General features: G+C 38.8%; 1 protein-coding gene across 17 annotated transcripts in view; it reads left to right on the top strand.

The window, feature by feature from the left end:
* Positions 1-16,079, top strand: part of NUCB2 (nucleobindin 2) — a 57,060-nt gene that overhangs the window by 13,666 nt on the left and 27,315 nt on the right. For all 17 annotated transcript variants that reach the window (XM_077963181.1, XM_077963178.1, XM_028833597.2 and 14 more), the window contains 3 exons: positions 5,816-5,959; positions 6,596-6,703; positions 12,595-12,721. In XM_077963181.1, coding sequence (XP_077819307.1) covers positions 5,816-5,959; positions 6,596-6,703; positions 12,595-12,721 — 379 coding nt within the window. The remainder of the gene's footprint in view (positions 1-5,815; positions 5,960-6,595; positions 6,704-12,594; positions 12,722-16,079) is intronic.

Raw genomic sequence — 16,079 nt, 5'->3', positions numbered from 1 at the left:
GGTATCTTCCTGTCTAAAGTCAGGTAAAGCACTTAGTTCTTCCTCTATAAGAAAAAGTAAACTTGCTGTTATTCCCCTAATAACAAGTATTTGCTTCACTAACATCAGCTGCTTTGTTTCTGTGCTTACAAAATAACTTTTCATTTTAATGCCCAATCACAGCTTAATCTTTGTGAAGGTATTTACAATGACAAGCACCAACAATGCAAAAACTCAATCTGAAGTTATGACAATAATAATAACTATAATAAAGTTCATGCATATACACATAACAAAGACTATGTTGCTGTTGCTATGTGGCCAATTATAATTTTCATATTCCATTAATTGAGGCTGGGTGTAGTAGCTTATGCCTCTAATCCCAGCACTTTGGGAGGCTGAGGCAAGAGGATCGCTTGAGCCCAAGAGTTTGAGACTGGCCTGGGCAACATGTTGAGACCCTGTCTCAAAAAACAGTAAAAAAATTATACTAATATGGTTAGGATATAAAGGTCAGTCATTAGACAAAAGGTTAAATTTACCGTAAAGCTAGAAAATCTTAAATTTATGTATACCTAATATTTGAATAAAAATTAACAGAATTATAAGGAAAAACAGACAAAATCATGATGTAAGATTTTCACATGCTTTTCTAGTGATTGTAGAACAAGCAAACAAAAATCATTAAGAACATAGAAAATGGGATAATTTTGAAAAATTATAAACATGACTAGAAGGTTAATAGTGGTTCATAAATTATATTTTTAAAATTTTTCACATTTTATAAGCTTGGATTTTTTTTGCTCTATTTTCACTCTTTTTTAAAAAATTGAAATATGACTTATGTATCATACAATTCTCTCTTTTACAGTGTACAATTCACTGTTTTTTAGTATATTCATAAGGTTATGCAACCATCTCAATGATTTAATTTTAGAATATTTTCATCACCCCAAAAAGGAACCCTGTACCCATTTAGCACTTGTTTCTCATTTTCCCCTGCCTCCACCAGCAACCCTCAACAACCTGTCATCTGCTTTCTTTCTCTGTGGATTTGCCTATTTTCAACATTTATATAAATTGAATCATAATATGTGTCTTCTTGTTTCTGGCTGTATTTACTATTAATCAGTTCTGTTGTATTTTATTTTTAAACAGACTTCTCCTTAAAAATATCAGTCTTGGCCGGGCATGGTGGCTCACGCCTGTAATCCCAGCACTTTGGGAGGCCAAGGCGGGCAGATCACGAGGTCAGGAGTTTGAGACCAACCTGACCAACATAGTGAAACCCATCTCTACTAAAAATACAAAAATTAGCCAGGCATGGTGGCGCACACTTGTAGTCCCAGCTACTCAAGAGGCTAAGGCAGGAGAATCACTTGAACCTGGGAGGCAGAGGTTGTGGTGACCTGAGATCACGCCACTGCACTCCAGCCTAGGCAACAGAGTAAGACTCTGTCTCAAAAAAAAAAAAGAAAAAAAAATCAATCTTCTGGGCCAGGCACTGTGGCTCATGCCTGTCTGTAATCCCTGCACTTTGGGAGGCTGAGGCGGGCAGATCAGGAGTTCAAGACCAGCCTGGCCAACATGGTGAAATTCTGTCTCTACTAAAAATACAAAAACTAGCCGGGTGTGGTGGCCTACACCTGTAATCCCAGCTACTCTGGAGGCTGAGGCAGGGTAATCACTTGAACCCGGGAGGCAGAGGTTGCAGTGAGGCAAGATCATGCTACTGTACTCCAGCCTGGGTGGCAGAGTAAGACTGCATTAAAAAAAAAAAAAAAAATCAGTCTTTTGTCCTTTAAAATTATCAAAAAGTGAAAGTTTTTGGCTTTGAAATGGCGGTCCCAATTCATTGTCCTCTTTCTTGCAAAAGTTAAAAATAAATGCAACTTGAATGAAATGTAAGTCTGACAATCTCTAAACCTAAAATCAAGGAGGAGCTTTGTTTCTGCTTCCACAGAAGCAAATTCTCAGTTTGATTAGAGAGGATAATGTTCCGTATTTTGTTTCCAAAGTGTGAAACTTTCCTGGCTTTATATCATTTTTATTGTGTCTAGATATGAACTTTCTTTGCTAGTTGATTTTCCTTGTTGTTAATCCTTGTATCTCAGCACCCAGGCCTGCCACTTGCTTTACCAATATAATTTTAAGCTAGCTGAATAAGCAATATTTAGTTTAAAGGCATTTACAAGTCATATAACTTAATCATTTTAAATGAATGGTTGAGTGCAAGCAACTTTTCTTCTTTTTTTTTTTTTTTTAAGTATTTCTGATTAGGTAACGGGAAAGATCTGTACTCAGAAGAATAAATAGATAATTTAAGTACTTAAGTAATACTAAGTTCAAGTTAAATTTTCTTATTTAAATTTTTTTTTAATTTTTATAAATGAGGGAACTAAAGTGGGAAAAGTTAATTGACTAACCTGTGATCACATAGCAAGTAAGTGGTGCAGCTGGAATTAGAATACAGACCTAAATTTAGTTCTGCCTTACTGCTTGGTATAAAACCCACTTTCTATTTCTCTTTTTTCCCACTTTCTGTTTTTTAAGGATCCAAGTTTACCTTTGAGATGGGCATTCTCTTTGTCTCTCATTGTAGGTGAGGTTGGTAAATAATAGAGCAAAGGGAGGCAGTATGTTCTAGGGCAGTGGTTTTCAAATGTTGGCATGTATCAGAATCACCTCTGGGGCTTATTAAAACACAGATTGTGAGGCCCCCTATACCCAGAGCCTCTTATTTAGAAAATATGGAGTAGGCCTTGAGAATTTGCATTTCTAACAAATTCCCAGGTGATGCCAATGCTGCTGTCCCAGGGACCATACTTTGAGAACCACTCCTGGAAAGCCAGCATAGGCTTTGGAGTCAGTCACCCCCAGGTCTACACTCTGGCTGTGTGACTGACTGCTATGTGAACTAGAAGTGATATGTCTCAGTTTCTTGTACTTTGAAATGGGGATAATAATATTGACTTCACAGAGTCATTGTAAGAGTTGATGTGTTAATATTTTTTAAAAGTTTAGCATACTGCTTGGTACATAGTAAACATTCAATAGATGGTTTCTGTTGTTATTTATAATAAAGCTTAGGGATCAATTAAATCTTTAGGAACCATAAATTCAGTTAAGAGTTTTAAAGTAGTTTCTCAGAAACTTTTTGTGACTTTGTAGCTTCAAGATATTGTCAGAGGCTAGGTGCAGTGGCTCATGCCTGTAATTTCAGCACTTTGGGAGGCCGAGGTGGGTGGATCATCTGAGGTCAGGAGTTCGAGATCAGCCTTGCCAACATAGTGAAACCCTGTCTCTACTAAAAATACAAAAAAAACTCACTACAGGTGGTGAGTACCTGTAGTCCCAGCTACTCAGGAGGCTGAGGCAGGAGAATTGCTGAACCTGGGAGACGGAGGTTGCAGTGAGCCAAAATCGGGCTATTGCACTCCAGCCTGGGCGACAGAGCGAGACTCTGTCTCAAAAAAAAAAAAAAAAATTGTTGTCAGGTGTTGTTAGGACACACACACACACACACTCATGTATACAAACACATTCTCTTGACTTTTCTTCTTCTTTATGGTAGACTTGGCAGAAGAGGAGAGCAGCAGAAGTGACAAAAACACATGGAAGAATATGGAAAAATTAGAACCCTCATATATAAGTGGTGAGAATGTAAAATGGTATAGCTACTTTGGAAAACAGTTTGGCAGTTCCTCAAAAAGTTAAACTTAGAGTTACCAAACGGACTCAGCGATTCTACTCCTAGTTCTATAACCAAAAGAATTGAAAACCTGTTAACACAGTAACTTGAACACAAATGTTCACTGAAGTATTATTCAAAACTGCCTGAAAGAAACAATCCAAATGTCCATAAATTCATGAATGGATAAACAAATGTGGCATATCTATACAATAGACTATCTATTCAGCTATAAAAAAGAAATAGGCCGGGCGCGGTGGCTCACGCCTGTAATCCCAGCACTTTGGGAGGCCGAGGTGGGCGGATCACAAGGTCAGGAGATCGAGACCACGGTGAAACCCCGTCTCTACTAAAAATACAAAAAATTAGCCGGGCGCGGTTGTGGGCGCCTGTAGTCCCAGCTACCCGGGAGGCTGAGGCAGGAGAATGGCGTGAACCCGGGAGGCGGAGCTTGCAGTGAGCCGAGATCGCGCCACTGCACTCCAGCCTGGGCGACAGAGCGAGACTCCGTCTCAAAAAAAAAAAAAAAAAAAAGAAATAAAGTCCTGATACTTGTTACAATGTGGTTATACCTGGAAACATACTGCTAAGTGATAAAAGGCAGACACGAAAGGCTACATATTGCATAATTCCATTTATATGAAATGACCAAAATAAGCAAATCTATACAGCTAGAAAGTAAATTAGTGGTTGCCAGGGGATGGGAAAAAAGGGTAACAGTGAGTGACTGCTAATGGTTATAGGGTTTCTTTTTGAGATGATGAAAATGTTTTAAAATTAGATAGTAGAGATGGTTGCACAGCCTTTTGAATATTCTAGAAAACACTGAATAGTATAATTTAAAACATTTTATCGCTTATGAGTTATATCTCAAAAAACCCGAAATGCACACCTATGTATGTGTGGACATGAAGCATGAATGAGGAATAAACCTTTTTTGTTATTACAAGTATTTGTGGGGAAGAGGAGGTGATTCATAGTGAGGTGACATTCTGTGAAGTATACTACCCTATTAGAGATTCTAGTATCCTAGAGAAGAGTGGATCTCAGGTTTTAGTATACATAGGAACCCCCTGGACCCCCCTGTTTGTTAAAACAGGTTCCTGGCCCCCACCCCAGAGGTTTTGGGTACAGCCTGAGAATTTGCATTTCTGATGTGCTTTCAGATGATCTGATTTTGTAAGATTGAGAACTAAACTTTGGGTAGCATCTTTATAGATTAGACATTATCCTATACTTAAATGGGTGAATTTTATGACATGTGAAGTATATCTCAATAAAGATGCTTAAAAAAATGGGTATAAAGATAGTAAAATGTGAGTTTTAGTGGTTTGTTAATGGCAAGACAATGCTCTGTAAGGGAATTGGTTTAATAATTAATTTCTTCATTTGTAAAATGTGTCACTCTCCTGTGTATGTGCCATCTAGGGCTGTGGTGAAAATGGGGTTATGTGTTCTTTTCCAAATGGTATTTTGTGGGTAAAATGTGTTGCCTTTAAAAAAAAAAAAAAAAAAAAAGGCCATGGCTACATTGAAGCTTTTGTAATTAACCAAATGTTTTCTTATAGTGTAAAAACAGTATAGGCAGGGTGCAGTGGCTCATGCCTGTAATCTTAGCACTTTGGGAGGCCGAGGCGGGTGGATCACCTGAGGTCGGGAGTTCGAGACCATTCCTGACCAACGTGGAGAAACCCCCGTCTCTACTAAAAATACAAAATTAGCCAGGCGTGATAGTGCATGCCTGTAATCCCAGCTGCTCGGGAGGCTGAGGCAGGAGAATCCCTTGAACCCAGGAGGCAGAGGTTGTGGTGAGCCGAGATCATACCGTTACACTCCAGCCTGGGCAACAAGCGCGAACTCCATCTCAAAAAAACAAACAAACAAACAAAAAACAGTATAAACTTTAAAATATTGTATTCTGTCTTTTTAATTTTGGCTACAAAAACATTTCACCCTTGATTTTCTTTAGTGATTTATTTTAAGCATTAATTTTGACAAGTTATAATCTATTTTTTCCCTTTCCTATGATTTTTTTGTTTTATTAAACCTCTTGAGATTAAATATATGATTGTGACATTTGGAATGCTTGTATATAGTGTTAAAACATCTTTTCATGACTTTACCATAATTATTTCTTTATTTCAGATGAGGTGGAGGACCATCCTGCTACAGTATTGCTTTCTTTTGATTACATGTCTACTTACTGCTCTTGAAGCTGTGCCTATAGACATAGACAAGACAAAAGTACAAAATATTCACCCTGTGGAAAGTGCAAAGATAGAACCACCAGTAAGTGACATGAAGTGAAATAGGAGGAATTATAACTAGATGAAATGAATTATAATTTTAACTAAATGAGGTAAAATGAGGTGAAATTATAATTAAATGAAATGGGAGGAATTATAATGAAAATATTGGTAATATTTATGACTTATAAAATTGTACACTTGGAAACTATTTCTGAAATAGCAGTGAAAAGAGTATTGGACAAGCATATGCTGCTTACCCTTAGACAATATTTATTTAATATAGTTAGTATATTAAATAGGAGAATTAGTTGTAATACATTTCTGACACAGAGCTAACTAGCCAATAAAACACTGTATTATATTCAAAGCAGAGACAGATAACAATGGGGAGAAACCAAAATGGTAAAATCTTCATTGTCTGAACCATATAGAAAATCTACTGGACTACAGAGTGTCGTAAAAAAGAAAAATCTACCTTTATGTAACAATAAAAGATGATATTGGTTCTGATATAAAACTATTTATTTCAGAAATACAGCTTTTTCACTTTGTTGAAACTATCATAGTAAGTGTGTCTCAATGCCATTTGCTAGAAATTGTTTCTCAGGATTGACCTCTTTAGATTCAAACAAGGAAAAACCTGCAGAAGCATTACTGTTGGTTTCTTAATTTGAAGGATACTGGACTTTATTATGATGAATATCTCAAGCAAGTGATTGATGTGCTGGAAACAGATAAACACTTCAGAGAAAAGCTCCAGAAAGCAGACATAGAGGAAATAAAGGTAAATGCAATTAAATAATATATACATATATGTGTCTTAATTTACAATTTTTTTAGAGATGAGGTCTCACCGTATAACCCAGGCTGGCCTTGAGTTCCTGGGCTCTAGCTGTCCTCCTACCTCAGTCTCTCCAGTTGTTGGGACTACAGGCGCATGCCACCACGCTCGGCTTAAATATTTAACAAACATTTGCACATGCCAGACACTGAGCTAAGTACTAGAAATACAAAGATGAGATTTATTCCCAGCCCTTAAGGAACCCTCAAGGGAAAATCATATCCAGAAATAGATTATAAGATGGATTATATGATGAGTATTTAATCTAGAAATACAGATGACAGACACATAATCTAATATGAAGCAGTGGGGTGAGGTGGGAAGTTATTCTTCCTGATAGAGATTATGCTAGAGCTTAAAGATGTAGTGAGAAAAGTAGAGGGACTGGGAGGCATCCCAGACAAAGGTGCAATGGTACAGAGGCAAGAGGTATACGGGAAACTGGAAGCAGTAACTGTGGCTAGACCCCAGAGTGGGAAATGGAGGCCTGAGTGGCCAAAAGATGAGGTTTGGGAAGAGTCACAACCTCAATGACAGAGGGCCTGTATATCATGTTAAGGGGTTTGGGTCATTATCTGAGAACAGCAGGAAGTTATTCAAAAGTTTGGAATAGGCGAGGTTCTGGTGTTTTAATCAGGTCCAGATTAACAGAAGAAATAATGGGCTATGTATTATATCAATCAGAGAGGTTTAACCATTTGACTCTGTCCTAAGTACCCTATTTGACATAATTCTAGCCATAGTGAGCTCTTTGGTACTCATAATAAGAAAGGGGGTTGTAGAGATCTGACGTGAGAGATTCTTGTAAAGTCTTTCCTTAAAAGGAAATGAATCAGCTTAGCTGGGTTTATCTTAGACTCAGTGAGTAAAAAAAATCCAGTTAATTTAAAAATTTCAATAATGTCTCCTAAGATAATTTTGTTTGCTTATGTTACCTTTATTTATTTAATTTTTACTTTCTTAAAAACTTACGTTGCCTTTTTTCTAGAATCAGAATAAGAGAATTGTGTTTGAAAGACTCATTCTGGGTCAAACAAACCTTTTATTTTAGTTTCTGATCTTGGTGTGAACTTCTTTGAAAGACTGACTCCCGTTAGGTTGTGGTGTCTGTCAGCGCTCAGGTGTGGCATTTAGTTCACAGCTCTCCTCTTTGAAGTTGTGAACTTTTCTGGGGAAAAGGTAATAGTGTTATGCTAATAGTTCCCCGGAATTGTCTATGAGGATAACCTTACTCTTCTTCTCAAGGATTAATTCGATATGTGGAACAAGTTTCCTATGCTGAATATATCTGATGTAGAACTCTTAATGTCTTTGTATCAGGAGTAAGAGCATTATTTGGGGTAACATAGAAAATGTGGATCGTGGGAGATACTACATAGAGATATTCAGGCAAAGAAGAAAATATGCTTCCTAGATTGGTGCAGGGAATATTTTTATAACTCTCTTCCTTTCACGTTCAATTCCTGTTTCTGTGAAGGGTTAGGGGGAACCAAAATGAAGTTAAACAGTTACACAATAAAAAAGAAATGAGGGGCTGGGTGCAGTGGCTCAAGCCTGTAATCTCAGCAGTTTGGGAGGCTGAGGCAGGTGGATCTTGAGGTCAGGAGTTCAAGACTAACCTGACCAAGATGATAAAACCCTGTCTCCACTAAAAATAGAAAAATTAGCCGGGTGTGGTGGCACGCACCTGTAATTCCCAGCCACTCGGGAGGCTGAGGCAGGAGAATTGCTTGAACCTGGGCAGCAGAGGTTGCAGTGAGCCAAGATTGTGCCACTGCACTCCAGCCTGGGCAACAGAGTGAGACTTTGTCTTAAAAAAAAAATAAATAAATAAATAATAAAAGAGGGGCGGGCGCAGTAGTCCACACCTGTAATCCCAGTAGTTTGGGAGACTGAAGCAGGAGGATGGCTTCTAGCCAGTGGTTTGAGACCAGCCAGAGCAACATAGCGAGACCCTGTCACTACAAAAAATTAAAATTTAAAATTAATTTAATTAAAAATTAAATTAAAAATTATCCTTCAAATTAAAAAAAAAAATTGTCTGAGGCCAGGCACAGTGGCTCACACTTGTAATCCCAGCAGTTTGAGAAGCCAAGGTGGGAGAATCGCTTGATCCCATAAGTTCAAGACCAGCCTAGGCAATATAGTGAAACCCCTAGCTCTACCAAAAATATAAAAAATTAGCTAGATGTGGTGATGTGTGCCTGTAGTCCCAGCTGCTCAGAAAGCTGAGGTGGGAGGATCACTTGAGCCCAGGAGTTTGAGGTTGCAGTGAGCCATGATTATATGACTGCTCTAGCCTGTATGACAGAGAGCGAGACCTCATCTCTTACAAAACAAAACAAAAAAAATGAGTAAAACTAGACAATAAAACCCAAACCAGTAGAATCATCACAAATAACCAAGAAAAACTCTCGTTTCATAAAAAAATGAAGAAAAAAAGTTAGAATTTTCTCTTTCCTTTTTTTTGGGGGGGACAAGGTCTCACTCTGTCACCCAGGCTGGAGTACAGTGACACAATCTTGGCTCACTGCTACCTCTGCCTCCTAGACTCAAGCGATCCTCCCACCTCAGCCTCCCAAGTAGCTGGGACTACAGGTGTGGGCCACCTTGTCTGGCTAATTTTTGTATTTTTAGTAGAGATAGGAGTTTTGTATTTTTAGTAGAGATGTTGTCCAGGCTGGTCTCAAACTCCTGACCTCAAATGATCCCCCTGCCTTGGCCTCCCAAAGTGCTGGGATTACAGGCATGAGCCTCCGTGCCTGGCCTCTCTTTCCTTTTCAGCTAAGCATTTTGAAAGGAAAATCATATTACATTTCTTCACTTCCCAAACATTCCCTAACTGGAAAGGTTATGGTACTGCCCTCACTGTTCCACTGAATATACCTTCATGGAGGGCATCCGTGACTTCTTAATTGCCAAATCTAGTGAACATCCTAACACCTTTGATTCCTCATTCTACCAGACTCCTTTATTTATCTCAATAGTTTTTAGATTTCAGGGTTTGTTAAAACATATTTCTGGTTCCTACCTTCAGGGTGTCCAATTCAGTAACTCTAGGGCCTGCATTTCTGAAGTTCCCTGGTGATGCTGCTCCAGTTGGGGACTACATTTTGACAACCATTGTTTTATCTAATAATAATGACTATTCTCTCCTTGAAATATACTGCTCTTTTTGATTCTGTAACAGTATATTCTCCTAGTTTTCCTACTAATCACTCATCTATGAAGAAAGCAATCAAAGGGGACCTAAAAAAGATAAATTTTGGGCCGGGCGCGGTGGCTCAAGCTTGTAATCCCAGCACTTTGGGAGGCCGAGACGGGCGGATCACGAGGTCAGGAGATCGAGACCATCCTGGCTAACACGGTGAAACCCGGTCTCTACTAAAAATACAAAAAAAAAAACTAGCTGGGCGAGGTGGCAGGCGCCTGTAGTCCCAGCTACACGGGAGACTGAGGCAGGAGAATGGCGTAAACCTGGTAGGTGGAGCTTGCAGTGAGCTGAAATCCGGCCACTGCACTCCAGTCCGGGCGACAGAGCAAGACTCCATCTCAAAAAAAAAAAAAAAAAAAAAAAAAAAAAAAAAAAAGATAAATTTTGAAAAGCTTTTATATATGGAATGACTAATGCTTATAGAGGCCAACTGACTTTTAATTTAAATGTTCTTTTTAGCCCTAATGGTGCTGACCAACTTAACTTTTTTAAAAAATAAGAAGCCGGGTGCAGTGGCTCCCGGGAATCCCAGCACTCTGGGAGGCTGAGGTGGGTGGATTGCTTGAGCTCAGAAGTTCGAGACGAGCCTGGGCAACATGGCAAAACCCTGTCTCTACAAAAAATACAAAAATTAATCAGGCATGGTGGCATGCATCTGTAATCCTAGCTACTCGGGAGGTTGAGGTGGGAGGACTGCTTCAGCCTGGGAGATTGAGGCTGCAGTGAGCCATGATCATGCTACTGCACTCCAGCCTGGGTGACAGACTGGACCCCATCTCATAAAATAAAATAAAATAAAATAAAATAAATAAATAAATAAATAAATACTTTGTTGACATGTAATTCATATACCATAAAATTTATCTTTTTAAAGCATAAAATTCAGTGTCTTTTTGTCTGTTTTTTTGTTTTATTTTGTTTTGTTCTGAGATGGACTCTTGCTCTGTCACCCAGACTGGAGTGCAGTGGCATTATCTCAGCTCACTACAACCTCCACCTCGCCGGCTGAAACGATTCTCCTGTCTCAGCCTCCTGAGTAGCTGGGACTACAGGCATGTGCCACCACACCTGGCTAATTTTTGTATTTTTAGTAGAAATGGGTTTTCACCATGTTGGCCAGGCTGGTCTCAAACTCCAGCGCTTTAACGATCCATCTACCTCAGCCTCCCAAAGTGCTGGGGTAACAGGTGGGAGCTACCGCACCCTGCCATTTCAGTAGTTTTTTAATATACCCGCAGAGTCATGCAATCATCACCACTATCTAATTTTAGAATATTTTCATTGTCCCCAAAATAAACTGTGTGCCCATTAAGCTGTAACTCCTAATTGCGTCCCTTTCCCCAACCACAATAAATCTACTGTTCATCTCTGTGGATTTGCCTGTTCCGGACATTGCGTATACATGGACTCATAGAATAAATGGTTTGTTGTGTCTGGTTTCTCTCATTTAGCATAATGTTTTACAGGTTCATTCATGTTGTAGCATGTGTCAGGATTTTATACTTTTTTATGGCCAAACAACATACCATTGTATTGGTATACTGTATTTTGTTTATCCATTCATTATTGATATTGACATTTAGGTTTCTGCTTTTTTGGACTAGTATGAATATGCAGCTATGAATATTATGTTTAAGTTATTGTGTTAACATGTTCTTTTAATTATATATCTAGGAATGGAATTGTTGGGTCATGGTAACTCTATGTTTAACTTTTTGAGGAACTGCCAACTGTTTTGAAGTGGCTATACCATTTTACAATTTAACCTTTTGAGTTTCTGCTTTGTGCTTTAATGATGCTTTTCTAAATTACATGGTTTTTCAGACATCTGGATTTTAGAGTTAAAGCTAATCTTTTTTTTTTTTTTTTTTTGAGATGGAGTTTCACTCTCGTTGCCCAGGCTGGAGCACAATGGCATGATCTTGGCTGACTGTAACCTCCGCCTCCTGGGTTCAAGCGATTCTCCTGCTTCAGCCTCCCGAGTAGCTGGGATTATATGCATGGGTCATCACACTCGGCTAATTTTTGTATTTTTAGTAAAGACGGGGTTTTACCATGTTGGCCAGGCTGGTCTCAAACTCCTGACCTCAGGTGATCCGCCTGCCTTGGCCTCCCAAAGTGCTGGGATTACAGGCATGAGCCACCGCACGTAGCCTTTTTTTTTTTTTCTTTGCGACAGAGTCTTGCTCTTGTTGCCCAGACTGGAGTGCAGTGGCGCAATCTTGGCTCACTGCAACCTCTGCCTCCTGGGTTCAAGTGAATCTTCTGTCCCAGCCTCCTAAGTAGCTGAGATTGACAGGCGTGCGCCATCATGCCCAGCTAATTTTTGTGTTTTTGGTAGAGACGGTATTTCGCCAGGTTGGCTAGGCTGGTCTCGAACTCCTGACCTCAGGTGATCGCCCACCTCAGCCTCCCAAAGTGCTGGGATTACAGGTGTAAGCCACCATGCCCAGCCCTAAAGCTAATATCTTTTGAAAGAAATTCTTTTTATAATATTAAATGTATCCAAATTAGTCAAAAGTATTTATCACTAATGTATTTTAACCCTGTTTTTAAGCTGTTGCATTTGTCTAAAAATGAAATGTAATAGATAAAACTAATTTATTAATTTTGTTAACAGAGTGGGAGGCTAAGCAAAGAACTGGATTTAGTAAGTCACCATGTGAGGACAAAACTTGATGAACTGAAAAGGCAAGAAGTAGGAAGGTTAAGAATGTTAATTAAAGCTAAGTTGGATTCCCTTCAAGGTAAGTGCTAAACAAAAGGTAGGAATATATATATTTTTCTTTTTTCCTTTTGAAACAGCATTTTGCCCTGTTGCTCAGGCTGGAGTGCAGTGGCACAATCACAGTTCACTACAGCCTTGACCACCTGGGCTCAAGTGATGCTCCTATCTCAACCTCCTGAGTAGCTGAGACCACAGATGTATGCCACCATGCCTGGCTAAATTTTTTTGTTAGTTAGAGAGACAGGGTCTCGCTATGTTGCCCGAGCTGGTCCTGAACTCCTGGGCTCAAGCGATCTTCCTACCTTGACCAAAGAGCTGGGATTACAGGCATGAGCCAGCAGGCCTGGCTAGAAAATTTTAGTATTTGGTTGTTGAGGTCAGTTTATATTAGTACGTGCCATCTATGTTCTTCTAGTCAAAATTTTGTTAGTATTGATTTGGCTTCTCTTAATTTTTGGAATTTAATGTTTTGAATAGATAATACATTTTATATCATTCAAAAATCAATGTAATTAGCCATAATTATAGCAATGAAAAGGAAGAATGAAAAGTAATGAATTAAACAACTGGTTTAAAGGAGGAAAAATAATATCAAAGGAAACCAAAAGAAAGCAGAGAAAGATAATCTAATTAGAAGAATTTTCATACATGGAATAGAAAATTTTTCAGAGATCTAGCCCCAGAAAAAAACACAGGATCCAGACCATTTCTTTTCTTTCTTTTTTTAAATAAAATCTTTTAGGAGACGAGATCTTCCTCTGTCACCCAGGCTGGAGTGCAGGGGCATGATCATAGCTCACTGCAGCCTTGAACTCCTAGGGCTCAGGTAGTCCTCCCACCTCAGCCTCCCAAGTAGCTAGGAGTACAGGCCTGCACCACCATGCCCTGCTAATTGTTTTTTTAATTATGTTTTTTAGAGATACGGTCTCGCTGTGTTGCCCAGGCTGGTCTCAAACTTCCGGCCTCAAGTAATCCTGAGTTACTGGGATTACATATGCAAGCCACCATGTCTGGCTCTCAGAATAAGATAGTTTCATTAAGGAAACTATCTGTCTACTCTTTAATGATTTGAGTGATTCTGTCAAACCATTAAAGAGCAGGTTGTCAATTCTATTTAATCTATTCTAGAGAATATAAAAAGACGGAAAGCTTCCACATTCTTGCTATATATTGATACCAAAATCAAAATTATTATGTCTCTAAAGAATACTATCTCATAACAGTTGGATTTATTTCAGGAATACAAGATTGACTTAATATTAGGAAATCTAATATTATAAATCATCATATAAATAGTCCTAAGGAGAAAAAAATCTTTAAAATTTTGATGTATCAAAAAAAGTCATAAAGTCAAAGGACAAATGATAAATTGGAACAAATATTAGAATTCTTATTCTTTTAGACTATGAGAAGATTAAATACCTATGAAATAGAATTTCCGAAATGCAAGGATATCTTACAGTTATCTTGCTGGGCATGATGGCTGACGCCTATAATCCCAGCACTTTGGGAGGCCGAGGCGGGTGGATCACCTGAGATCAGGAGATTGAGACCAGCCTGGCCAACATGGTGAAACCTCATCTCTACTAAATATACAAAAATCAACTGGGTGTGGTGGCACGTGCCTGTAATCCCAGCTACTCAGGAGGCTGAGGCAGGAGACTCTCTTCAGCCCAGGAGGCAGAGGTTGTAGTGAACTGAGATCACGTCACCGTACTCCAGCCTGGGTGACAGAGCAAGACTGTCTCAAAAAAAAAGAAAAAAAAAAGTTATAAGTCATATGGCTGTCTCCATGGATGCAGAAAATCCATTTGACAAAATTGAACACCAATTCATAATCTAAAGTAATAAAGTACTAATTAATAGATAACTTCTGTAACACAATCAGCTATATCTAACTCAGTTACATCATACTTAGTGGGGAAGCACAAGTATGTATCCTGACTGAAATTAGAAACAAGACAGTGTTGTCCACTGTAACCACCACTAAATAACATTGCTTTGGAGGTACAAGCCAAAATTTTTTTTTAATTTTTAAATTTTTATTGTATTTTTTATGTTTTTTTAAGACGGAGTCTCAGTCACCCAGGCTGGAGCATGCAGTGGCATAGTCTCAGCTCACTGCAACCTCCGCCTCCTGGGTTCAAGGGATTCTCCTGCCTCAGCCTCCTGAGTAGTTGGGATTACAGTCACCTGCCACCACTCCCAGCTAATTTTTTATTTTTAGTAGAGGCAGTGTTTCACCATGTTGGTCAGGCTGGTCTTGAACTCCTGACCTCAGGTGATCCACCCGCCTCGGCCTCCCAAAATGCTGGGATTACAGGCATTAGCCACCATGCCTGACCTAGCCAAAACATTTATACAAATAAAAAGAATCTGGAGGTAAAGTAATTGGAAAGGAGGTGATAAAACCATCTTTTTTCACAGATGATATGATGTTTATATATATGTGGAACACCGAAAATAATTAATGGAAACATTCACTATAAACAATAGGAAAATTGAGCCCCTCAATAGGAAAATAATAGTCAACTTAATCTGTAGAAATCAATATTTTCCATATGTACATAACAGCCAGTTAGAACACAGAATGGAAGAAGAGGACTCCATTTACAATAGCAACAGAGATAAAATGTCCAGAATAAACCTATTCAGAAATGTGCAAAACCGACAGACAAAAACTTTAAAATACTCATGAAGGATGCAAAAGTAGACTTGAACAAGTGGGAGGACACAATTGCTTTTTGAGGCAAAGACTCAATGTTATAAACATGTCAATTTTCTCTAGATTAATGTATAATTTAAACACAATCCAACTAAAAATATATACATTATTTTTCTGGCACTAGCCAAGTGAATTTTTTAAAGTGCATGTGAAAAAGGACATGAGTAGGCCAGGCATGGTGGCTCACGCCTGTAATCCCAGCACTTTGGGAAGCCAAGGTGGGCGGATCATCTGATGTCAGGAGTTCAAGACCAGTCTGGCCAACATGGCGAAACCCTGTCTCTACTAAAAATACAAAAATTAGCTGGGCGTGGTAGCACATGCCTATAATCCCAGCTACTCAGGAGGCTGAGGCAGGAGAATCACTTGAACCTGGGAAGCAGAGGTTGCAGTGAACCAAGATCACGCTATTGCACTCCAGCCTGGGTGACAGAGTGAGACTCTGTCTCAAAAAAAAAAAAAAAGAAAAAAGAAAAAGGACACAAGTAAGAAAACTTAGATACCTCTGAAAAAGAACAGTGAAGGACTAGATATTAGAAATCGAATCTTTAATATCTATTAAATCTTTAATATTAAATATTAAATTATGTCACTAAGCCTCAGTCATTAAAACTGTATGGCTTAGGCAGAAAAGTAGAATGATCAGTGAAAC

Source organism: Macaca mulatta, chromosome 14 (genome assembly GCF_049350105.2).
Source record: "Macaca mulatta isolate MMU2019108-1 chromosome 14, T2T-MMU8v2.0, whole genome shotgun sequence".
Lineage (NCBI taxonomy): Eukaryota > Metazoa > Chordata > Mammalia > Primates > Cercopithecidae > Macaca > Macaca mulatta.
Note: the sequence above shows the minus strand (reverse complement) of the source record. Positions and strands in the feature narration are given on the sequence as shown.